We start from the raw sequence: 25951 nt of genomic DNA, 5'->3' as shown, positions 1-25951 counted from the left end.
AGTTGCCTGGGGTCATAAAACGAGAAGTTGCTCGTTAAAAAGTGAGAAGTTGCTCACTAAAAAGATAAAATTGCTAGCAAAAAATCAAGTAACCTCAGGTGTGCCACAGCAAAAATAAATACTAACCTAAATCCTCCTAGCGTGTAAACCCCTCTGGAAATCACTGAACATGGGTCAGAATTATTCAAAGACCACAGACAGATCCGATAAAAAAATCTAAAGTACCTGTAAAACCAAAAAATTAATAAAATACCAAATAAAGTCTCAAATAACGGCTCAGTACAACTCCCATTTCCGGTTACGTGTAACCTACGTCCGCGAATCGGTGAAGACGTCCATGATCACGTATCCAGAACATGCGGAAGTGCTTATGTGACTGACTTTGTTTACAACTTAAGAAGTTCAATCCATTCTAATTTATTTTCGGAGCCTTATCCCGAACGATTATCGCCAGAAAACAGGTCAGTAGAAATGTTGAATATCATTTGTGATAAGAAAAGTAGTCTGCTTAAAAAGTCCTGTAGAAAATACATGATAGAATGCCGCGACGTGATACATCAAATGTTACCACTATGGAAAAAAGGACCGGAACCAGGTGTAGATACTTCTACATCAAATAAAACTAGTGCAGGCTCTAGCAAAGAAAATAAATCTACTGCGGGAAAAGCTAGTCTTGCATGCTCAGCCATTCAGCCTACAGCCCCGCCGCCTTACGAAGATGAGACCGAATTAATAGTCGCTGTAGCAGCTGCACGCAAACAATGTCAGCATTCTGATCCAACCAGCTCAAAAGAAAGCGACGAAAAAACCTGAATCATATGCAACGGATCTTAGCCATCTCTTTAAACAGGATCAGGAAAAACAATATATACGCCGCAAGGAAGAATTAGCAGAACATAAAAAAAGAGAAAAACGTTTGAAAGAAGAATGTGAGGAACTTATGAAAAACAATTCAGACGACTATGAAGAAAAACTTTTGCATCAGGCAGTGTCCACAATAGACACCCACATGAAACGCCACGATATCGTAGCTAGAGGTTTAGAGGTAGCTAAAGAAATACCTGTTACCCGAACTTTAATAAAGACTTATCTAAAAGGAAAAAAGGAAAAACAAAGCCGGAATGACAAAGGTCCTCACGCCAACACTCGCGGTAGTAAACAAACAGACCCAAAATCTAGTGACGTCAATGACACTTACCCCTTTATGATAATAGGAGATCAGTGTTGTATTCAGCCCCCTAAAATCTCAGAATTAGTGACAACTATTAAAGAGCTTCCCGATCCTCTTAAAAATCCTACAGCCTTTGTCTCTGCACTACAGAGAAGTACCAGATATCACCATTTGGGTCGTCCGGATTACAGGTACATATTGTGTCAATGCATTCCTGGAGTAACCGAGTCACAACTCATAAGAGAGATAGGTGAATTAGACCCAAAGCATGATAAAGCATCCACAACTGCAGAGTTTTTGTGGGTAAATAATGACAAAATCACCAATTTCTTTAAGAATCTAAAGAAATTCCTGCTAACAATGTCCAGAGACAAAATTGACTTAAATGCAGTAACTATGTGTAAACAGAAGCCTGATGAATCTATCCTAGTATTCATAAAACGCTTTATGCACTGTTGGACAAGCTAGAGGTGCAAATTTAGCTCAGTTTTCCAGCAGCCGCAGACACCCAGAGCAAAAATGAATTTGTGTATTTAATTTAACATAAAGGGTGAAATGTTTGCTGACACTGATAACAGCTTATGTTTTCTCTGCCCTATGTACCGACATGATGGAGAAGGAACATCCTCTGTGTCAGCTGGACCCTCAGCAGAGAATGAACTCAACATCCTTTTTGTCCGGTACTCTATGTCACACACTGTGCCAAAAAAAAAACGTGTACAGACGCCACTACCAGGTAATCCCATGACTGGGAGCCACACTTTTGTTTCTCTCACACTGTTCAACAACATGATAACTGCTCACACAAGTGAAGGTCAAACAGTGATTTTGTCACATAACTCAGACATAGGTTATGATATAACTACACCATGTCGTCACATAGATCTAACCTATCCTATCCACTGTACTATTTCTGCACTTATGTTGCCAGCTGAATACCAGAATATGACATTGTGGTCAAGAAGTGAGAATGATATAGGATTTATTGACTGTACACTTTATCACGTACACCTATTAAAACACAACAAGCCAGTATATGTCAAGCAGCATCCCATTTCTGCCGAAAAAGCCGCAGCCCTAGATGTCATGATAGGAGATTTATTGACTACAGGAGCAATAAAGCCCACACTCCTGTCAATCCTGTGCCAAAGCCTAACAAACCTGGCGTATGGCGTTTCATACAAGACTTAAGGCAAATTAATGCAGTCAACATTCCTCTGCCACCTCTCGTTTCAGATGTTCACAGCATATTGACATGCATTGCATCACACATAGAAATAAGCAGTACACTTGGACTCGTTTGCCCCAAGGCATGATAGACAGCTCTGCTGCTTTCTCAATGGTGCTTCACTCCTCCAGGGCTGCACCCTGATCCACATGTGGATGACCTCCTCCTCTGTGCTGAAAGTGAAAAACTATGTCAAACTGCTACACACATGCTTCTCCAGCACCTCCAAAAGACTGGCCACAAAGCATCTGCAAAGAAAATGCAGTATTGTCAGACTTCTGTTCAATATTTGGGATTCACACTGTCTCACGGAAAACGTTCCATGACTGCAGACAGGGTCAAAGCTGTGACCTCTGTCCCTCGTCCCACTACACAGAAGGAAATGTTGTCCTTCCTAGGCATGGTGAACTATTGCAGACAGTGGATACCAGACTGTTCTTTTCATGACCACATTCTGCGTGACTGTTGTAAAAAAGACAAGCCTCCTCGAATACTGTGATCCACAGAAATGACTGCCTCTTTCAATGCATTAAAGGGAGTGCTGACCTCCGCCACTCAAAGGTGCTGCCTGAATTGTTCAGGAATGCCGGCCTGCCTGAGGGCAGTAGCAGCTTGCTCTATCATGATAAGGGACTGCGAGAAGCTCACACTCTCACATGACACTATTCTACACACCAATCACCAGGTCACGACCATTCTAGCAAACATAACTACACAACATATGCAAATCTCACTATAAAAGCGAGCAGCACACCTGATTCGCCAGCACATTTATTGATCCTATACTGTGTTCTTCTGACCGACAGGATGGCTCAGACAGGCTTGATGTTCATGACTGCATGACACGTATACAGGAATCCACAGCACCACGTCCAGATTTAGAGCAAACACCAATCCCAGACTCAGCCACGGTTTATGTGGACGGGTCCTGTTCAAGGCCGAATGACAACTCATTTCTTTGTGGCTATTCAGTGGTAACAGTGCCTGACATCATACTAGAGGCTCACTCATTACCATTTCACTCAGCACAAAAAGCAGAGCTCATGGCTTTAATACGCGCCTGTGAGCTCCATGTGGATAAGCATGTGACGATTTACACAGACAGCCGCTATGCATTTGGCGTTGTGCATGACTTTGGCACATTGTGGAGACAGAGAGGATTTAGATCTGCTGATGGAAAATAAATTGCTAAATTCTGATTTTGTTCAAAGACTTTTGCAGGCTATACAGCTGCCATCGGCCGTTGCAGTTGTAAAAACGAAAGGACACAGTACAGCTGACACAGACGAAGCAACAGGTAATGCTTTAGCAGACGTGACAGCCAAGGCTGCAGCTGCATCACAGCTCCCACCTCCGCAGGAAGTATTATCTGTGCCCCTACAGCTGCCACTTGTTACACTCCCAGACTATTTAGAGACAAATGTTGATTTAAAATTTATACAAGAGCAGGCCTCTGCATGTGATTACACCTGTTGGGAGAATAATGACTGTACCTTAGATGACAGAGATGGCTTATACAAAATCTTAAGGGTTTGATTGCCCTCCCATATTCCCTGATGCCAGTCCTTGCCCGACATTTTCACTGTGTGAGTCATGTCGGACAAGGAGGGGTAATAGGGGCAATAAAATCAAGATTTGTAATTGAGAAAACATCACATGCAGTAAAAGCATATTAGCAACCTGTCTAACATGTGCACGAACTAATGTAGGAAAATCAAAAGCAAAACATCAGCATTTACCACAACCAGATTTTCCATTTCATACATTACAAATTGATTTTACACATATGCCAGCACAAGGAAGCATCAAGTACTTACTGGTAATAGTGGATCAATTTAGTAAATGAGTAGAAGCTTATCCAACATCAAAAGAAACTGCAGAAGTAGTCTGTCAAAAGTTGAGCAATGAAATAATACCCAGATTCGGAATACCTCACCAGATTAACAGTGATAGAGGATCTTCATTCACATTAGAAGTAATTCAAAAGTGTGCTAAAACTTTAATGACCTGGGTCAAATTACTTCCTCAAGTCCTCTGTGAGATTGGAATGACTCCATCTGCAGTAACCAAATTATCTCCATTTGAAATAAGACTATTTCCAACACCATGGTCAGCTTCCAGAGAGGCACCGCTAGTAGAAGGTGATGTATATTGCATTGTCCACTGATGTTCACAACCTGGTAGAAAAACTGAATAATAACTATCAGAAAGTTTGTCTCTCTCAGCCTTTCCCCTCCACAGTTCCACCAGTGGAGACAAGGAGATGCATGTTGGAGAAGCCACTAAAACCAAGGACTCTCTGGGAGGCCGCGCGTGTTCCAGCCCCAGACTGTACTGGCAGTGACGAAGAACCAGCATCCTCACAGACAGACAACCTCAGTGGATTCATGCCAGCAGGGTTAAGACCAGCCCCACCAAACCACCTAAGGCGTCGGATCAAGTAGATGACGTCTCCGGCGAGCCAGCGCCCGGATTCAATACACCTATAGATGACGACTCAGGCGAGCCAGCGCCCGGATCCAATACACCTACACACACACAATCACTGATTAACACACAACGCCGGAAAGAGCCAAGACTCAGAAAGCCCTTTGATCCCCCACCTGAACAACAACAAGGTACTCGAACATCCAGCAGGAACAGAAAGCCTAGAGTACCACACAATGTCTAACCTGATAAAGATAGACTCGTTTCATCCTGATAATGGAGAAAATGAAATGCCCATTGTCATCACACGACGCTTATACGGTGTCTCTCGAACCTGGGACCAGGCCAGAAGACGACTAAAGAACTGTCTTTTTTATATATTTAGGTTATTAATCATATCTACTGCATTAACCTTAGGATTTTTATTTACTATTTTGTATTGTAAACTGCAACCCTGTTCACATTTCTGCAAGCCACATTTTGCTGACAATACCTCATGCTCCACTTGGCAAGACACCCACCTAGTACACTCCTCACGTTATAACCCATATAGCTACCAGTACAGCTACTTCAATGTATTTGCAATTAGCACAAATTGATCCTGAGGATGTGCCAGTAGTTACCAATGATGTTCCTGATGTGTATATTGAACATTAGGTTGTGAACTATTACATTTTATGATTTGCTTTTTATATTATGTTATTACATTTGTGATTTTTCCTTTCTATTTGAGTTATTATTTTTAAAAAATAATAAAAGAGGGGAACTGTTAGGTATTTTAGTACCATGGTAGCATTTACTGGATATTGTTTTATAGTGACATTATGCAGGAAAACTCTGTCATTCAATAAGGCCCCTTTGTTTTAGTTATTTTTCTCTTTGACCCAAGAATTGATGTGTGAGAATCACAGGCTGGTACAAGGTTGAAATACCACAGAGATCACTCCCTCAGCTACATTAGTTTCTTAATCTTTTAGGAGACGCCTGTTGAGGCCAAATGGTTTGTTTCAGATTTCACTAATGTAAGAACTCTTCGTTTTGTGCCTTGAAAATATGTCGCTGAGATAATCACAATTGTAGCTGAACTGATACACTACACAAAGGATGCTTCTTCACCCATGGGCAGGAAGACACTGCCTTATCTTGGTCTGTACTGGTTTAAACTGATAATCTGCTGTCTCATGAATTTTACCCTCTATATAAACTGTTGTACTTGTGAATAAAGTTGAGTCACTTTGGGAAGACAATCTAAAGCAGTCTCTGTTTTCTTGTTCTCCCAAGCTGCTCCCGAGCTCGTACTAACACGCTGAATGGCATGCTTGAATATTACTTGAGAATATATTTGACTGTGTTACAGACTAAGGGACATTCTCTGCTGATAGGTGAAGGTACATTCTCTGCTGATAGACGTCCACGCCTCGAAGGAAGTCGATCCACGGATTAGGCCCTGGAAACCGTTTCCTTCATATACGTTAAATTGTTATTATTTAATCATTATATTTGAGGACAAAAGAATCTTCTAGAAATTATGAAATTTAAGTCAGTCAAGTTATAATGTTTTTATAACTAGTTACATTTTAACCAAACAACAAATACAGCCTTACAATAAGGCTAGGTTTTCTAATATGTTAGGCTATGTCTTTGTTTTTGACACATATATTTTACTTGTGTGTTTTGTTTTGCTCTGGTCGCTTTTTTTTTTTTTTTTTTTTTTTTTTTTAACTTGGGTTAAGTTTGAGTACCATGTGTTTTTTTTATGTTATGATTGTGGATGGTGAATGGTTATCTGTCTCTCTGTGCTAACCCCGCCACCAATATAGCTCATTTTATTGTTTTTGTTTGTTTTTATTCCATATTTATTCCATTAATTCGATCGATCTACGGTTTTATCTTTTTTGGTTTGACCAACTTATAAAGCACTTTGCTCAACCTTGTTGCATTCAAATGTGCTATAGAAATAAAATTGACATTAAAGTCTGACATTTGCATGTCCACTAATATATGTCATATCATTTTTCAGTGATATTTATATTGGTAAGCAGTGTTGGGCAAGTTACTTTGAAAAAGTAATTAATTATAGTTACTAATTATTTCTTCAAAAAAGTAACTGAGTTGGTAACTGAGTTACAATATTCTAAAAGTAATGAATTACTTATAAAGTAACTATTGCGTTACTTTAAAAAAAAATTAACCCTCTGGGGTCCAGGGTATAATTGGTCATTTTTCATTACATTTGATGTTTCCTCTACATTTCACCGTTAAAAACTATTTACTTTGCCTTGTTTGGTATCATTGTTTTCAGCACAACCTCACGTGTTTGAATTTACAGTTATGTTTTCATTTTGACATACTGTATTAATAAAATTGATCCAAAATCAGACAAAAAACATAAATCCCAAGTAGAAAAGTTTTTTGTAACAACCACAAACATGTTTATTTAATCATATTTCATAACTTTAATATAAATTGCCAATTTTAAAATCATATGCACAAGTTTCGCAGACAAAGTTATTTGCAGCCATTTACCTTTTACCCTTTTTTAAATAACCATTTCAAACTATTTACAGAACAATCAGCTGTTCTGCATTCAATAAGATGCCACACAAATTATTTGTGCCACTCCGAAAAAATAATTTCTGTCCACTATAAAGGAGAACATCACAGCCTGATACCTGCAGACAGCAGTCACCTCATTGTTATGACACACACACACAACACTACGCACTAACTAACTACACGAGACAACACATTAACTACACACTCCAAACATGTTAAGCGTCACAAACCTCTCACATCTCAAAACTCACTCTCTTTCTCTTTTTCTGCTCTCTCTCTCTCTCATCACTCCTAAAACTTCCCCCTCTTCCTAAACAACCAAATGTCAGGTTGCCCTATCAGTTTTTGATTGGTGGACATTGTGAATTTTTCCACCAACACGAAAGGGGTGGGTTTTTGTTTTCTTTTTTTGGTCATAAGCAGAGTGCTTGCTAGCGCTGTCCTTAGACAGTAAACTTGACAAAACTATTGAGGAAAAAACGCCATGTATATATTGTTTATCATGACTCTGGTTTTACGTGGCCTATCAACACAATTTAAAAATTCAAAATTTAAAAATATCACCTTGTTGCTTTGTCATCTTGAAGTGGTCATGTGATTGGCTTACCGACTACGACTACTTTATTCTTCCTCAGTTAAACAGCAGCACTCATGCGATTCTTTTGCCCCCTTAGCTCCAGGTGTTGTGCAAAAAAGTGATCGTTGGGCAGAAAGTGATTGCCACCCGCAGGAGCGCGCGCAGCTACTTAAAGCTGTAGCGTCCAGATTACTTACAGCTACTTCCGTGCAACTGATATAAGGTGCAGTAACCTAAACACAGCTTCAACCTACGGAGCCCCCCAGGGGACATGGGAGAAAAAAAAATTAGGGAGGAAAAAAAAAAAATTAGGGAGAAAAAAAAAAATTAAGACGGACTTTTGCGAGATCTCGCAAAAGTATTGCGAGCGCTCGCAAAAGTATTGCGAGATCTCGCAAAAGTATTGCGAGATCTCGCAAAACTCCAACAATGGCGGCAGCTACTTAGTTGTAATATTACTCTTTCTGGGTCACAAAATACACTTTTAAGATATTTTGAGGCGTGAATGTAGTTGTGTAAACGTCAGATACCTGCTCGGTTTACAAGACATCACATATTTGCAAAAGAGCTCCGACGTTTTTGGAGATCTGACACCCACTAGCTCGAAGCTAACGGGAGGTCGAGACCTACTACAGCCGGGAGGAACACCGCTTTCCCGGCACATCGTGCCTCGACCTCCCGGTCGGCTTCGAGCTGGCGGCCACTAGCTCGAAGCTAACGGGAAGTCGAGACCTACTACAGCCGGGAGGAACACCGCTTTCCCGGCACATCGTGCCTCGACCTCCCGGTCGGCTTCGAGCTGGCGGCCTCCGAAGAATGCGGCTAAAACTTTTGCGAGATCTCACAATACTTTTGCGAGCGCTCGCAATACTTATTGCGAGATCTCGCAATACTTATTGCGAGCGCTCGCAATACTTTTGTGAGATCTCGCAATACTTTTGCGAGATCTCGCAATACTTATTGCGAGATCTCGCAAAACTCCAACAATGGCGGCAGCTACTTAGTTGTAATATTACTCTTTCTGGGTCACAAAATACACTTTTAAGATATTTTGAGGCGTGAATGTAGTTGTGTAAACGTCAGATACCTGCTCGGTTTACAAGACATCACATATTTGCAAAAGAGCTCCGACGTTTTTGGAGATCTGACACCCACTAGCTCGAAGCTAACGGGAGGTCGAGACCTACTACAGCCGGGAGGAACACCGCTTTCCCGGCACATCGTGCCTCGACCTCCCGGTCGGCTTCGAGCTGGCGGCCACTAGCTCGAAGCTAACGGGAAGTCGAGACCTACTACAGCCGGGAGGAACACCGCTTTCCCGGCACATCGTGCCTCGACCTCCCGGTCGGCTTCGAGCTGGCGGCCTCCGAAGAATGCGGCTAAAACTTTTGCGAGATCTCACAATACTTTTGCAAGCGCTCGCAATACTTATTGCGAGATCTCGCAATACTTATTGCGAGCGCTCGCAATACTTTTGCGAGATCTCGCAATACTTTTGCGAGCGCTCGCAAAAGTCCGTCTTAATTTTTTTTTTCCTCCCTAATTCTTTTTTTTTTCCTCTCTAATTTTTTTTTTTCCTCCGTAATTTTTTTTTTCTCCCATGTCCCCTGGGGGGCTCCGTATCAACCGTCTGTTTGTTGAAAAATAGTAACGTGACCGCTCCGCATTTTCTTGTTAGTAACGTAACGGCGTTGTAACGATAGGAATAGTAATTAGTTAGATTACTCGTTACTGAAAAAAGTAATGCCGTTAGTAACGCTGTTAGTTGTAACGCCTTTATTCCCATCACTGTTGTTAAGTCACTTAGAGTGTCCATATTTTTTACTGATGTATCTGGCTTCACCTTTCTCTCATTAAGAAGCTAGATGATAATTGATTACATATAAGTGTCTTGATTTTTAGTTTATTTATGCATGACCTCTTATTTCAGTGTTTCTACGTCCCAGTTTAAAAAGAGAGAAAGTATTCAATAAATAGCAATACTTTTTTTTTTTTTTTTTATATTGGAAGTGAAGTTCGACTTGATTTGTTTCGCACGACCTCTATAGGTGAAAGTTATCAGGCTGTATTTTGGTTTTTAAGGCAGACCCATTTGTTCGGGAGAATTTGGATTTTCTTTCTTTCTTTCTTTCTTTCTTTCTTTCTTTCTTTCTTTCTTTCTTTCTTTCTTTCTTTCTTTCTTTCCACACCAGTTGGTGGCGGTAATGCACCATTTTGCTGTTTGCCGACCGCCAGTAAACCCTATACAGAAGAAGAAGACAAAAACTCCCCGAGATTACCCGACACACGCTTCGAACATAGCACTCGTCAGAGGAAACATGGCGGAGGTCAGGAGTTGTTTTGGAAGGAGGGCGCACGGTTTCTTACACAAATTAAATAACTACTGCCTACGTGTCAGCCACAGTAAACACGAGAAAGGTGCCTCACACGGTTCGCCTTTGCCAGCAGGGCTTCTTTGGGGTGATAATCATAATGGCAGGCCGTATGGAGCCAAAGACGCCGCGCACACAGACCGTGCTCTAGCTTCTCGGGACGGTTACACAAGTGTAAAGCCGGTGCTTGGTGCTATTTGGGAGAACGGAGCGGTTGCAGAAAATTACCATTACTATGTTCCTGAGGAGTTTTCTCTTTATAATAAGAACCAGGTACAAAGAGAAAACAGGAATCTGTCTCGACAGTGGAGACGCGCCGGGTTTTGGAGGACTTCGCCCCGCACTTTCCGCCGACAGCAGAGCCCTTATAGTCAGCATTTGTACTGGCAACACGGGCAGCGGTCATTTATCAGGGCTTACAGCGGTGATGGAGCCAGATCCGAGCCTCTTTACAAAACCAAAACTGGCTACTATGATATCCTTGAAGTGGCACCTTCCGCCACTCGAACCCAGATAAAAACAGCGTACTACAAGCAGTCCTTCACCTACCACCCGGATAGAAACACTGGCAGCGAAGAGGCCACAGTCCGCTTTTCGGAGATCAGCGAGGCCTACACCGTGCTGGGAAACAAGGGGCTCAGGAAGAAATATGACCTGGGACTATTGAGTCTGGCAGACCTCACCGCTACAGTCAGGCCTACCGTCAAGGACACGAGCGGGAGCGCAGGCAGACGGCAAACCGACAGCCGACGCTCCGTGGTGGACCCAGACGGCCGAGGAGGCATCTTTGATTTCGACCAGTTCTACAAGTCCCACTACAGCGAGCAGCTGCAGAGGCAAAGAGACATCCGAGTCCGCAAAGAGGAGATACTGAAGAAGAAACAGGACACTATAGGCGAGAAGGAAATGGGCAAGATGATGGAGCTGGGAGTTGGTATGCTGCTGGTGGTAGCCATAGGTTTACTAATCAACTTAAAACGGGGATGAATAAATCTGCTGGGAAATGAGGGACACTGTGGTCCCCCTTGAAACTCCTCCACTGATCACACTATTAAACATTTCACCTAATTTTAAGTCGGGTAGTAAATTGTCATGAAAATAAACAACAAGCATCCATTAGTTAAAGCTTTTTTTCCCCCCGTTCAAATGTGTTGTTAAAAATAGCTCATTCTGGAGCTTTGATCAGCAAAAAAAGTGCAACATGCACATTTGCTGTTTGTGAATACATCATATAGAAGAGGTTAAATATGACAAAATAGAAATCACTTGTGGTCTTGGTTCATCCTGTATTACCTTTTGCACAGCAGCACTTCGGTGGTTGGTTTACAACCATTCACTTCAGCTCCTTTGGCTTTAATAAAGTCATTTGTCTGGTAGAAATTATACAAATGTTAATGACAAGCCAAGCTTCAATGGTAATGTGTTACTATTTATGACATATTTATAGTAATATAAGTAAAGGGTGTGGTAATATCTTGAAAGTCCAGCCAAAATGGGAATTAAAGCAACTTTATGGTTAAAATCAGATGGTTATTTTTAAAGAATGTGCCTTTGATTATATTTATTGTGAAATTACTGGGTATATTTTTTCAGATATTTAATGAATAAAAGACTTATGGGCACTGTTTGTGTTGCCTCTTTTTATTTGATTTTGTCAATGCATGTAGTGTTTTTAGTGAGAACAGATTTTAAAACAAAAATAAATATTAAATTACATAAAACAAGCATGTGTATGTCCAAAGATCACACGATTACAATGAATACTGTATATTTAAAATCGACAAAAGTAAACACAACACTGTTTTTAAAGTAGAAGCCTTCTTAAAACAACAAATACTTACAGCACATGTAGTGCATTTAGAAATTCACACACATCATCACATTTAAAAGTAAACAAGTCATATCAGTGCATATTAATAATGAACTCAGGTCAAATGAAACCTGCAGTGAATCTACACTCAAACGCAGTTAACATAATGATGTATTTTATAATTAAAAGTGCTTACAATACAAACAACACAAGAATCTGTTAAATAACATCACATAGCTTATTCTCGCAAGTCAGTCTTGCTCACTTGTTACTGTGTTTCTTCAGTCTGTGAAACAGCTCTGTAAACTGTGGAACAATTTCAGAATGTTCCTCTGTAAAATTACGAAGACTGTCTCATCATCTACAATACATAAAACAGACAATCTGGTGGATAAACATGACTGTTCCAACTTTCCTAAGAAGTGATGCTGCCATCCAAGTAAAAATGAGCTCGTCTTGAGCTAATCATACATTTTCTCAGTTTAAACATTTGATGTTTTCTATGCTCTGTGGATAAAATGTGTTTTTCAATGCAAATCACAGCATTTTGTTTTTAATCTACATTAACACGATGTCCCAACTGTGTGTGTATATCTGATCACTAACAATGTCTGGAGACCCGCAGGCAGGTGTGTGTCTTTCTTCAGATAACGGGGTTTAGAGCGTCATAGAGCCGCTGCACCGCCAGTTCCACCATCTCTCTGAGTGAATCGTCCTCTGTGCATTCATCTTCGTAGCACACAGACTGGTGAGGGGATAAGAAGTCAGCGACATACTCAAACACCAAATCAGCAGCTCCCATTAACAGGACAAAAGATCCTCACCCTTGTTTTCAAGCAAATGTGCACCGTCTTCCCGTCCACAGTCACAGAGATGATTTTACCATCGCTGAAGTTCACGCATTCTTCTCCAAACATGTCCCTGAAAACAGACAGCAGACAAATAACATAATTCATTAAGAGCTTAGCAACTATTTATCCGAGGAACTTCATTTCCATAAAAATATTCATGCTACTGCATTATAAAAATGTTTTATGGATTTATTCTGTCACTTACTGCAACATGACTTCTAGCCGAGTATGGAAAACATCCATGTCCATAGTGCTGCTCTGGGTCTCCATCACTGCTCATAAGGCAGAAAGCATTAACCAGATAGCACCCGCCTCAAAATTACAGCAGCAACTAAACACACGTGTACACCACGTGCTTAATGGCGCTTTGTTAACTGTGTTTAAAAGATGGATGTAACATCGAGTTCTGAAATGTGAAACCAATGCAGTACTTCTAATGGCCCTTAGGGGGCGACTCCTCTTACAGCAAAAAATGTCAGTTTTTATGTTATAATTTCCCTGCTTTTCATTTGATTTATGACTTTAGTAAAAACATTCTTCAATTAAAGACTAAGACTATATATCTTTTAAATATTTTTTTTAAATTATGGTCACATGTAACATAATATATATGACAAAGTATAGTATGCTTAATTATTTGCAGTATCTTATCTGATTTATTATGAGAATGTCATGCCTGATCATTTGCACCCAAAACATCAAAAATGGGGGCAAAAGGGAGGAGATCGCGTTTAATCGATTATAACACGAGGTCCGAAATATAAGTGCTGACATGAGTAGTGTCCACAGAAACCTCTGAATCTCAGCTAAAAGCTCATGTAAACCATGTCTGCAAACAACAAACAAAGCAAAGACACCAGACAGTTAAAAGAGCAGTTACGTCACCATGAATCTGTGGACAGGTAATATCCATATCTTGATTTAGGATTTTCTGGACTTAAATGGGAACCAAAGCATATTTTCAAAGGTGTTATATGCTATAAAACAGCGGTCTCCAACCTTTTTTGCGCCACGGACCGGTTTATGCCCGACAATATTTTCATGGACCGGCCTTTAAGGTGTCGCGGATAAATACAACAAAATAAAACTAGTACCGGTACCGAAAAAAAGAAAATTTATTCATAACACACGTGAAGAGACCCAGGAAAACCGAGTAAACAATAAAAACGATAACAAAATAACGCTGAAAACCGATAAAAACCCTGAAAACTATACATTTCACACCTGAGCCTCAACTCTCGCGGCCCGGTACCAAACGACTCACGGACCGGTACCGGTCCGAGGCCCGGGGGTTGGGGACCGCTGCTATAAAATACTTTTAAAAATTAGGTGAGGGAAATAAAAAATCAAATTTTCTATGTTTGAGTCACAGTAACTTCTGCAGTAATATTTACAGCTCTGATGACATCTCACCAGTGTTAGCTTTATTTTGACACCAAGACTGTTTACACAGAGTTTGTAATTGCAGAGAAATACATTTATTTTGGTCATTTCATTTTCGAGCAGGAAGGTCACCCTTCTTGTTATACCCTTTAGATGAATACAGAGTTTTTTAATTAAATACATATTCTTTAAATAATGTTCCCTTTTATAAAAAGTAGGATGATTTAAAAAAACTAAACATTTATTATAGCTCTGTCACGTAGAAAAAAACCTGTCTTTTTTCTGTGGTCTGTTATATAACATTAGGGGTATTCGTGGCAATTAACTTTTTAATCGACTAAGCGGGTCAAGTAAGAAACACTTAAATATTAAGTTAAATTTGAAAACTGTTTAAAAAAATATATATCCCCATTCCACATTTCAAAATGTCATGTGACAATCTGATTGGCTTAGGAGTGATGATGTCACAAGGATCTTTGATCCTTTGAAGTTTTTCCTTAAGTAGGGGTGAGAAACAGCAATTTTTAGTTCGTTTGTTTGCAGCCTTCAAACGTTCACTACAGAAAAATTTGGAAACCTCTCAGAGTCATCGGATACAAACGCCAACATGTATCCAAGATTACGGCAACCAAGACAAAAAGATTACGCCGCCTCTCCTTCAACGCGTGGCCGGCCAATTTCTCCAAATGGCCTCTTATCCATCCAAAGGGCATTACAGGAGAGTAGGAATGAAAACAACCATCTCCAGAACAAAATTCAACAAATTGAAGAAGAAAAACGTCACCTGGAGAAGAAGTGCTTACAAATGGAAGCACAAAACAAACACCTGGAAGAAACACTACAGCGCCAGCCCGACATCAACATTATTAATGAGGGCTGGGGGATCAAGTTTGCTCAAGCCAGAGAGCAGATTGTATTCCTCATCAAAGAAAACAAGAAAAAGAGCGCTGAAGTTAAAGAAATGTCCGAGCAGCTTCAAGGCAGGAAAGCGACGATTGATAAGATAGAGTGGGATCTCTAATACATGGACCAAAAGAATCACCTGCTCCAAAAAAAGCTTGATGAAGCTGAAGAAAAAAATAAAGAAGTCCTCCAACAGAAGGAACAACAGGACACAAAGCAAAACGACCTGCAGCGTGAACTCCAAGGCATGCAGGAAAAGTACAGAATGGTGAAGGTAAGGTTGGATCAAACACTGGTCCAAAAGAAAGACCTCCTTCAAGAGAAAGAGCAAAAGCAAGAAAGACTGACAGAAGAAAAGTGCATTATCAAGGACTTTGAGAGTAAAAATCAAAAAATGCAAGAATTCTGTAATGAACTGAAGGTCAAAACAAGTGAGCTGGAGGGAGAAAAGGAAACACTGGAAAAACGATGCTCACAGATGCAGAAAAGGATCGATCAAATGGCAAAAAACAACTCAGAGCTCATTAAGGGGATATTGTTGGAATTCAACAACTTGAAGCGGGAAAACACAGAAATGCAGGCCCAAAAGCAAAAATAAGACAGAACGCATGAAGACCTGCAGTGTACGCTCCACGATATCCAGAAAAGAAATGAGCAGCTAGAAGGCCTGCACAAAGAAGATCAACTGAGAAATGCAGACCTGCAGAAGGCAAAGCTGACACAGGAGGCAACATCCAAAGACCTCAAAGAAAAGCTTGAAGAAACACAAGCAACATTAGAACAGGTGGAACAAACATGCAAGAAACTTGAGAAGTAAAACACCGAAACCATCGATGAGTTGAGAACCCTCATCCTGGACAAAAAGGCCCTCGTGGAAAAGTCCATGAAAAAGAAGAAAAAATTCTTCAGCTTTTTCCGGAAGAGGAACTCTGCTGCTTCTTCAACTGATGTAGCCTCGTCTTGCTCCACCTCTGTTCACCCCCCCAACCAGTCCCGGCAGTTGACTGCCCCCTCCTGAGCCTGGTTCTGCCGGAGGTTTCTGCCCGTTTTAAGGCAGTTTTTCCTCCCCACTGTCGCCTAGTGCTTGCTCAGAGGGGATTGTTGGGGTTTTCTCTCCTCTGCCTTGTTTCTTTATTTACTTGTTAACTTTTTTGCTCTTACTTCATTTTACCTTGTTTCTTTATTTACTTGCTTGTTTAACTTTTTGTTCAACTTATCTAACAAAATAAACCAGTTGGATTTATCCTTTGAGTATTGTTCATCTAATCTTTACAGAGTTTTTCCAAAACACTTTCAAACATTCAGATCTGTCTTTCATTTTCTTCTTGAAACCTCATGAACGGTGAACTAAAAACTCTGGAACATGGTTTGAAACACTGAAATTGTTTCAGCTGAAACTGGCAAGTCATACGTGCATGTGTGAGAGTCACAGGTTATATGGTGTCACTAGTCCGGTCATCATGTTTAGGCTCATTCACTCCAGAATTATTTAGGCCAAATCTTTAAAACTGTGTCATTGCACACACTTTTCAATCACACAAATGCAGGATTAAAGACAATAATTCCCAAAAAGTGTGCCATGAAGCAACTCCAGGTGTTTCATGGGTATTCGTGATAACAATCCCATATATAAAGTTCTGAGTGAACTGTTAATATAGTGCATGAGTACTTTGTGCACAGAACCCAATCCATTTGTGCAGTTTCTGGATGCTAGACCATAATAGGTGTATTACACATCCAAAGGTCCTGATTATAGCAAGGAGAAAAACAAAGGGGAACTTAATATGTCATAAAAACCAAAAACTAACAAGGAGTGCATGATCATCGACCAAAAGAAATGATTAAAGAAACAATCTAATGGCCAGAATCACCAAGACTATGACTTCTATGACATCAGGTGGATTGGGGATTTCAACAGCCCTTAGCTCAAATGTCACAGCCAAACTGTTTAATTTCAGGCTTCAAAGTGTGTGTGAACAAACCAGTGTGCGATTTCATCTTACCTACATCCATCTTTTATATGGGTCTATATAACCAAGCTGACCTTTTTGAGCCTTTGGGTTGGACTGCACCTCCAGTACCACGGTGGTGACAGCATCAGCATACATGTCATTTAGAGGGTTAGCTATCCACTGAAACAGCAGATAAAGACAAATTAATAAAACACAAGTCCCAAGCTGTCTCTGAGCATCACAACGTACACTCCCTTTAAAAATCTGTGGCTAGGAGCAGAAATAACCAATCATAAAGTTGTCCCTTAGATTTTATATGGCTACAAAGGAGAGTGATCCAGTCAATAGTCTGCACCGAACCAAACCCAGGATTGTAGTTCACTGGACACATGCACGTGGAAAGCAGCAGAAAACATAAATGAGTAGTTGCTATTACGTGGCACACTGGTGCAGTGTTCACCTTCTTACCTTGTTAAAAGGATTATTAGAGTGTTTCAGTGATATCAAACCCTGTGTCTATCCTCTAAAGAAATACATTTAGGACTCCCAGTTTTGCACACTAGTGTGAAAAGCACAGCGCTACGTTGTGGGCTCTCACCTCTAGCAGCACCATGCCGGCCTCTTGGATTAGAGTGATGTTTTTAAAGATCTTCAAAGTGTTCTTCTCAGTTCCGTCCAGCTCTTCAACATCACCTGAGAAAGACGGTCACCACTACGGGTTAAAAATCACTCACACGCTGACAAAACTCAAAAGGTTGCAGTACGTGTCAAACTGCAACAATGTGGGCAGTTGTGTTTTTTTGTTTCTTTTTATGAGTTTGGATGGTCTCAGACAGTCTACTGTCTGCAGAGATGGTCATCGAGATTCCCACAGAAATGGTCACGCAGTCTTACCTGTGAGATTCCTCAGATGGCAGACAAGCAGTGAGTAGGGTCCAGTGAAGGGGATGGCCTGGGTCTGTTTCACTGTACTCATGGCCAGCTCTGTGTACGCTGCAGAACAGACAGATCAGGTCAGTACAGCTCCGAGAGGAGGAATGTTTCATTCATTCATTCATAGTCTACTTTGGTTTAGTTTTGAGGCCAAATACCCCAAAACAATGACAGAGTCATGAAGCATCAACGCTACTAAAATGCCTTGGTGGCCCTGTTCTCCATCTGGGGACAATGAAAGTGAACTTACTGGAAAGGTCAGAGGGATTGAGGATGTGGTAGTTGAAATTCTTCTTCACCAGTATGCCTGATACCCTTTGACCCTGAACACACTTCTTATCAGCCAGTGAGCCCATCACCTGAGAAGAGAAGTGTATCCATTTTCAGTGGATTTGTCATTTTTAACAGTGTCATTAAAAAGCATACGCACAATTCAGCGACTGCTGATCACAAAAAGCGTACTGCACCTTAGCCAGCTTCTCTCCTCTGAAGTTCAGCGTGACAGCCTCAGTGTTGCGAGGGTTGTGGACTTCGATGTGAACCTCGTCGTTATCCTCGTACTCTCTGATCAGCGCGGCTTTCAGGCGCGCCATCTCATTCTGCTCCCCATGTACCAGGATCTGAAATTAAACATGTGCAACATTTTATGCAAAGGACAAAAAAAGACGAGTCAAGAGAACTGTGAATTTCACCACACTGTTTTCTTCTCATACCACATGTGGCGGTTTGAGGGCTCTGATGAACTCGCTGGTCTGCTGGTAATCAGTGTGGGCAGAGAAGGAGATGTAGTCCACCGACATCTTTAGCTGCAGCTTCTGTCCCGACATGGTGGTGATCTCCTCGGGCTCAGACATGATGTGCTGTAGAGTGTGCAAATAACTGAGGACTGATTTTACAATTATCTTCTTGATAAATCATTTAGTCAGTGAAAGGATTTAGAAAATAGTTAAAGAAAATGGCACGTAAATTGCTTTTAGAGCCTTCAGTTTGATTGCTTTGCCAAATTAATGACCTAAAAACTTCACATGTTCGATTCATTTTTATTAGAGAAAATGAACAAAGAACACTGAAAACTTTTTTTTCCTTCTTCTTGTGGCAACTTAATTTCTTTTCTTTAAAAAATGAGTAATTCCTGTCTTTTGTCACAGCTTCTGAGTTTTAAATTTGATGGCTTGAAAATTGCTGTAAATAACGGCAATCTGGTGCAATTGAATCAGCATATCGATTATTAGATCACAGCATCTTTTCCCACTTTGCTCAGAAAATTTTTTTTTGCTGTCCTGCTGTGCTCTAACCTTGGCGAGTGTGCCCTCCACGCAGTAACCGGCGATGATAACTCCATTCCTCTTGTCGGTGCACCAGCTCTCAAAGAGCTCCCTGGAGAGCCCGCTCTGCATCATGCCCGGAGACGCCATCACCACGCTGGGGCCAATATCATCAAAGTGATCCATGCTCTGGAAAGAATAGACAGTGCTGCTTTATTTTTGGAGAGAGACAGTCAAGCCTGAGAATATGCACAGGGTTTCTGTGACAGTCTCTACCTTCAGATTGCTGATATGCTTGAAGACAAAAGGGTTGTTGATATTTATGGCCTTGCGGATCTTGTCGTTCATTGCGTTAACATATGTCTGGTACACAGCCATGCACTTCTTGGCCAGGGAAGAAGCATAATAGATGGGGATGTCATGGAGCTCTGGGTGATTCTGCCAGTACTCGTCTGCAAGAGAACATTAAACCCAATCTTACAGACTTCTATGAGTGATAATGGGATAAAGAGAAGACAAATAACCAAAGTCATAACTATCAGAGGAAATCCAGTGCTAAACATAAATTTGAACATTGAGGTTAACAATATTGACACACATTATCACATTTTCAGTATCAGGGAGTCAAACATGACTTCTAACCCAAGATAAGCAGCAGTTCCTGTGCTCGTCCCAAAGCAAACACAGGGATTAAACAGCGACCCTCTCTGTTGACAATGTCATGGACGGTGTTACAGAACCGAGCTTCTCGCTCTTCCCTTTTTTCATGGATGTGAGTGCCGTAGGTGGACTCCTGCAGAAAGACAAATAATAGTTTCTGACTATGTTTCGATCACCTACGGAGCCTTTTAAAAAGGTGTTCAATATGACTTATTATAGTTAAATAATGTCATACTATGATTAAGATGTCAGGTTTGACACTGGGGATCTCAGCTGCCATGAGGTGCCTGTCTTCTTGGCGGGAAAAGTCTCCTGTGTACAGAAGCTTTGGAGGGAAAAGGAGATGGGGAATATACATGTAGGTTAGCTTTTTAAAAAAAATTAAGCGAACAATCCTTTCTTATCATTATCGATTAAACAACAGCAATTTTACTTTGACTCCAGCTATTTCGATCATGAACATAGCAGCTCCCAGCACATGACCAGCGTGGTAGCACCAAAACTTGATCCCAGCCACCTCTTTGACCTCGTGGAAGTTGATTGTCTCTATCTTGTCCATGCTCTCCTCCAGGTCGGTTTCAGTGTAAAGCATGTCATCTGCCGAGATGTTACTGCAATAATAATAAAAATATGACTGTATGCTGCACTGCAATTAAAAGGTAATTGTCTCTAGGCACCTTTGCCCCTACCTGACTTTAACATAGTCTGATAGGAGCCAGCGGTAGATGGCTTTAGTGGCATGAGTCATGAAGGTCCTCCCTTTAAAGCTGGTCTTCTGGAGGAACCAGGGCAGAGCTCCACAGTGATCCAGGTGGAAGCTGGAATGAGAACACATAAAACCAGCAATAATTAGAGATCTAAACTGTCGTTTCTGTGCAGGAAAAATGTGAAAATGTAAAGGAGACAGGGCAGTTGAGCCTCACTGGCTGATCAGCAGCAGGTCTATCTCAGCTGGGTCAATCAAATCTATGTATGGGAGAGCGTCCATCCCCTCCAATCCAGGGTGAATGCCGCAGTCCAGCTGCCACACACAAATACAGCTTTGTTCATTTAAATCCAATCTGCATCAATGCTGCTTTCGGACATGAAATACTACAATGGCAACTATATGTCAAAATATATAAAATAATAAAATTAATTTAATTGTATTGAATGAATGGATCAAAAACAAAAAATTGCACTTTGTACTCCTTCAAACAGGTAACCGTAATATAGTTATTATTGCTATTGATATAAGTGTATAACCAATTATTTGTTATTATTTATTTTACCATAATTTTCCTTCCTTTGAACTCCAGGATAATGCATGACCGCCCAACCTCCTGCCCAGCACCGCTGCAACATGAGCCAAATACGGTATCAGTGCATGTATGTGGTTTTATGGTGGCACAATGAATCAGCCATAAAATATAATATTTATATGTATGTGCATATATCTAAAAAATAGAAATTAACTCACAGTGGACGAATCAGGAGCTGGTCGCTTTCCTCGGCAGGGACAATTATCTCTATTTTGCGTTTTGTGGCCATTCTGTTCTAAAATTTTAGTGTCATTTTTAAAATACAAAAAAATAAAATAAAATAATAATAACAAATCCGATAATACTGCACTCAATGTGTTTTCTGAATGAACTTCCGGGGGCGTGTCCAAAATACGCCCGACTGGAATCAAGTCGTGTGACAGAAGTTCCGAGACGCACGTCGGTTGGCTTTTACCAGCTTTGATCTAACATTTGTTAAACAACCCGACGCAAAAAGAGGCACGGCAGTTAAATATATTAGCTCAATTTAGGATTATCTATTTTAAGTTCAGCAATGTATCGACACAATAATCCGTATTATTCGTAGGATTTTTATGTGTTTATTTTTCCTCTGCGTTGCGTCCCCTTTAAGTGGTGTTGGGTGTAGGCTTCAAAGCTCAAAGGGAAGCCGAAGAGTCAAACTGTGGATAAATAGAAAGTGGATTGGAAGAAAAGCAGATAAACGGTACACTGAGAGCACCTCGTTACAACAGGTATGTTTCAAGTCATGTTAGCGTTAGATAATTCACTCTCTTTACAAGCCCCTCCGAGGAAGTCCTCGGCTTGTAACTTTTAAAATGAATGCGACCAAGAGTGAGTAGGATAAGTTTGAGTCACTCAGGTTTTCTTGTAGCTACAGCACTACAAGCACAGAGCAGCTCGTAGTTTGGGTGATAGGCGTCTTAACCTTTGGTGTCTGTAGCCTGGGACTCCGTTAGCTTCATCTGTTTACAGACACGCTGTTCAAGCCGCACCTAAACGAGGCTGTTACAGTTGCAGGTGTAGTTTCCTGTTTAAATGGTGCTCCTGTTTTTAAACTTGGTGGTTGTACGCGTTGTTAAATAGTACTGTAATACTATACTATAATGTTAAAAAGTACAAATAATCTCACAAATTTGTGTTTATAATCGATATTATCAATTTAGGCTCTTGTTTGAGTGTTATATCGTCTGTTATTCTGAGTATTCTGGTCCTGAGTTATTTTCAGACTCAGACGTGATTAAACTCAAGTTGAAAGTGAAATGCGGTTTAGCAGCGGTGGTGACTGAATATACTGTAGCTTTTCTAGCCTTAGTTTAACTTTGCTTTCAGAGTTCCCAGGACAAGTACACCTTCCTACATGAAGAAACTACTCGAACAAATATCTCACCTTTCACTTGTGGGTGTTGTTATTTTAATTAGGATGTCTTTTTGTGTGGATGACTCAAGGTTATTATAGTTTAACTAAAACTGGTCTAGAAGACTGAGGGAAAGGATTTTAGTTCGCTAGAATAAAAATAAAGCCCAATTTTTATTTTTTAATTTTTTAAAAAGAAACCAACCGGAAACATGTACTTGCCAAAGTAATACAAATTATATAAATATCCAAGAAATCTCATGAATTTCATGAAAGATATTTAGCAGTTGTTTTAAGCCAGCCCTCATTTCTTAATATTTTACTTTCAATGAAGCCACTAAACACACACCCATGAATCTTTTCTTTCTTTAAATTGCCATTAGTGGTTCAGAATGTCATCAGCATGTATAAAGGAGGAGAGGAGAACGGTCCAATGGTGAATGTGTGCAGCCATCTGTAAAACACACTACTCTCTCATGGTTTGGGCTGCTTTTCAGCCAGTGCTGTTGGGGACCTTTTTAAAATTGATGGAATTATGAACACAGAAAAGTACCATCAGATTTTAATCCACTGGGCAGTGCCATCGGGAAAGGGCCTGATTGGCAACGCCTTTATTTTCCAGAATGACAGTAATCCCAAAAACACTGCCAATGCAGTAAAAGTATACCAGGGTAGAGAAACACACAGTAGAACACTATCAGTCATGGATTGGCCTCCCCAAAGCCCAGACCCCCAAAGAGGAACAAACTAGGTATCAATTATTCAAACCGTATATGCTCCTGTGTCCTGCATTTAATTATTTATGGGCTCCATTAACACCTGAGAAGGCAGCCATGCTGCGCGTTTAACTCTGAGCCCTGTGATGATCCAGGTCAGCGGGTCTGGAGGGCTGGATGCGGTCGTCATGGTGAAGGATGTTCCGGAAAGGCAAAAAGCGCCACAGCAGCAGCAGCTCGCAAAGCAGTGAGATCAGCACAAAGAGCAAGGTGGTTAACAACACAAGCATGCAGACACGTGTGTCTTTGCGTTTCATTAAGGCGGCGCTGTCTAATGTTTCTGTCTCACTGCAGTCTGTGGACTCCAGCTTGGGAGGACTCTCCAGATCGAGTACTGTTGCCAGCCTTGACACGGACTCCACCAAAAGCTCAGGTCAGCTTGTCTTCCTGTTAAAATTTTGAAGCAGCCTCGCAGTTTAATTTTCTAACTGGTGTTTTTTTTGTTGTTGTTGTTTTTTGTCTATAGGGAACAACACATCTGAGACATGCGCTGAGTTTCGGGTGAAATATGTGGGTGCTATTGAGAAGTTAAAGTTTGACATGAGCAAGACCCTCCAGGAACCGCTGGACCTCATCAACTACATTGATGCTGCTCAGGTAAGAAGCTGGAGAAAGATCTGGGCACATTTTAACTTTAACCTTTCTCCTTGGAAACATGCTGTAATTATTCTGATATAAAACAGAGAAGGTACTGCAAATTTTGCTTCCTCTTCTCATAGCAAGATGGAAAGCTGCCATTTGTTCCCGGAGATGAGGAGATGGTTCTCGTAGTGTCCAAGTACGGCGTCAAGGTGGCGTCGCTGGACCAGTGTGTGAGTAGTAAAGGAATAGAAAGGTGGTACACAGTCATTTCGAAGAGTATCCCAAGAACGGAGGAACATTTTGGTGTCTAAACTACAACAACTGAGCTCCTCGGTTACCTGAATTTTAAAAAGAAGAGGTGATGCAACAGGGTGGTAAACATGCTCCTGCCCTCAATGCACTGAAAAATGTTGCTGGCATCAAATTCAAAGTGAGCGTGAATTCTGTGAATGTGCAGTGAAATTTCACACTTCCAACCTTTGATGTGATTTGATTTAACAGTTTAATTTTAACGTAATTTAACTTAAATTAAACATGGCACACAAATGATTTGCAAATCATTTTTGGAAACGGAGTTAACAAATTGAAAAAGACCCCTACTATGTGTTTTTGTTCTACACTCTCAGAATGTGCTGCATCGCCATCCTCTCTACCTGATCGTGCGTATGCTGTGCTACGATGACGGGCTAGGCGCGGGGAAGAACCTGCTGGCTCTGAAAACCACTGACACAGAGCAAGAAGAGTGCAGCATCTGGGTGTACCAGTGCAGCAGCTCAGTAAGTACAAAATGGAAGGTCTTTTACATGGTCACTGTGCGTTTCCTTTCCCTGATGCGTGACATCTGCTGTCTGTCTGAACAGGAGCAGGCGCAGTCCATCTGCAAAGTGTTGTCGGCCTCCTTCGATTGCGTTCTGACATCAGACAAGTCCAGAGGCTCCGAGTGAGAGTTGGGATGAGAGCGAAACATCTGCAAAACCAGCAACAGTTAGACAACCAGCATTGTTATTGGCAAAAATGTTGCACCTTTGCTTTCTTACCCTTCTGAGAGGTCATCTAAAGGGCAGATCTGATGGTGCGTAATCTTTGTTATTGATGGAAAAGTCTGGCGTGAGCTAGCTGTTGTTCCCCTTCCTGTAATCCATCCAGTTAAAACAGAACTGTGGTGAATTTTTCTGAGTCACTTCCCTGGAATTTGTTGTTTTTTTGCCTTCTCACAATAAATATTAAAAGAAGGTGTAGTAAGGAGGCAAACGGTTGCATTAAATATAGCTTTGGGACACAATGCAGAGCTTTTATAAGTGTAACGTTAAGTGTATTTAATGTACGCAATGGTACTACATAGTGCTAAAACTTTGCTGGCATATGTTAATTCACGGAAGACAATCATCGGATTAACTGCTCGGTACACAGATGTGACAGCTGGCTTCAAGAGGAAATCACTCAAATCCCTCTTCAGGTTTTGAAACCCTGTGAGTGTTTTGTTTTCTAACAGCAGTATTGGTACAATAGTGGTCACTTTTTGACCAGAAGGAATGTTACAAATATCGCCTGACTTTTTGGACACATTGATCTTAATTTGTGGGATTTATTCATTTTTAAAGATTTACTTGAGCTTATTTTAAAATTCTTTTTTTTTTTTTAACTCTTGGTACCAAAAGTGTGATTAGCTGGGAAAAAGTAAATTTTAACAGGCTGGTAGCGACACATGTAAGATTTTGTGGGACTTGTTTACAGTTGTGGTACTAACTTGACTTCACCTTGTGAAATAATACTTTGGTCCAGTTGAAAATGTGTGTGAAGAAGGAAAATAAAGACGTGGATCAGGTACAGCAGAGGAGCGTTTTCCTTTTCTTGAGTGCATTTGCCAG

The 25951-nt window shown here is 40.8% G+C and overlaps 3 protein-coding genes across 3 annotated transcripts; 2 read left to right on the top strand and 1 right to left on the bottom strand.

The window, feature by feature from the left end:
• Positions 1–10201: 10201 nt before the first annotated feature.
• On the top strand, positions 10202–11953 carry LOC146686494 (uncharacterized). The gene has a single exon (XM_085441378.1). The coding sequence runs from the start codon at positions 10278–10280 to the stop codon at positions 11316–11318; it is 1041 nt and encodes a 346-aa protein (XP_085297504.1). The 5' UTR covers positions 10202–10277; the 3' UTR covers positions 11319–11953.
• Positions 11952–21754, bottom strand: LOC146686493 (cleavage and polyadenylation specificity factor subunit 3). Its single transcript, XM_085441377.1, has 18 exons — positions 21548–21754; positions 21360–21423; positions 21012–21109; positions 20778–20906; positions 20522–20699; positions 20324–20413; positions 20071–20221; positions 19705–19880; positions 19459–19617; positions 18877–19023; positions 18631–18783; positions 18414–18522; positions 18125–18223; positions 17829–17923; positions 17323–17410; positions 13198–13264; positions 12966–13062; positions 11952–12886 (listed from the first exon to the last, which is right to left on the bottom strand). The coding sequence occupies exons 1-18, from the start codon at positions 21616–21618 to the stop codon at positions 12785–12787; spliced, it is 2073 nt and encodes a 690-aa protein (XP_085297503.1). The 5' UTR covers positions 21619–21754; the 3' UTR covers positions 11952–12784.
• A 4-nt stretch (positions 21755–21758) lies between these two features.
• On the top strand, positions 21759–25917 carry itgb1bp1 (integrin beta 1 binding protein 1). Its single transcript, XM_085441379.1, has 7 exons — positions 21759–22102; positions 23597–23711; positions 23796–23874; positions 23968–24098; positions 24221–24313; positions 24710–24859; positions 24944–25917. Exons 2-7 carry the CDS (start codon positions 23640–23642, stop codon positions 25025–25027), a joined length of 609 nt encoding a protein of 202 aa, XP_085297505.1. The 5' UTR covers positions 21759–22102; positions 23597–23639; the 3' UTR covers positions 25028–25917.
• Positions 25918–25951: the final 34 nt, after the last annotated feature.

The sequence above is a fragment of the Copadichromis virginalis genome, linkage group LG19, assembly GCF_057382275.1.
Source record: "Copadichromis virginalis isolate Kocher_CV1m ecotype Utaka linkage group LG19, C_Virginalis_male_GT1.1, whole genome shotgun sequence".
In the NCBI taxonomy this organism is placed as follows: Eukaryota; Metazoa; Chordata; class Actinopteri; order Cichliformes; family Cichlidae; genus Copadichromis; species Copadichromis virginalis.
The sequence above is the reverse complement of the archived record's forward strand: the minus strand, read 5'-3'. Positions and strand labels throughout refer to the sequence as shown.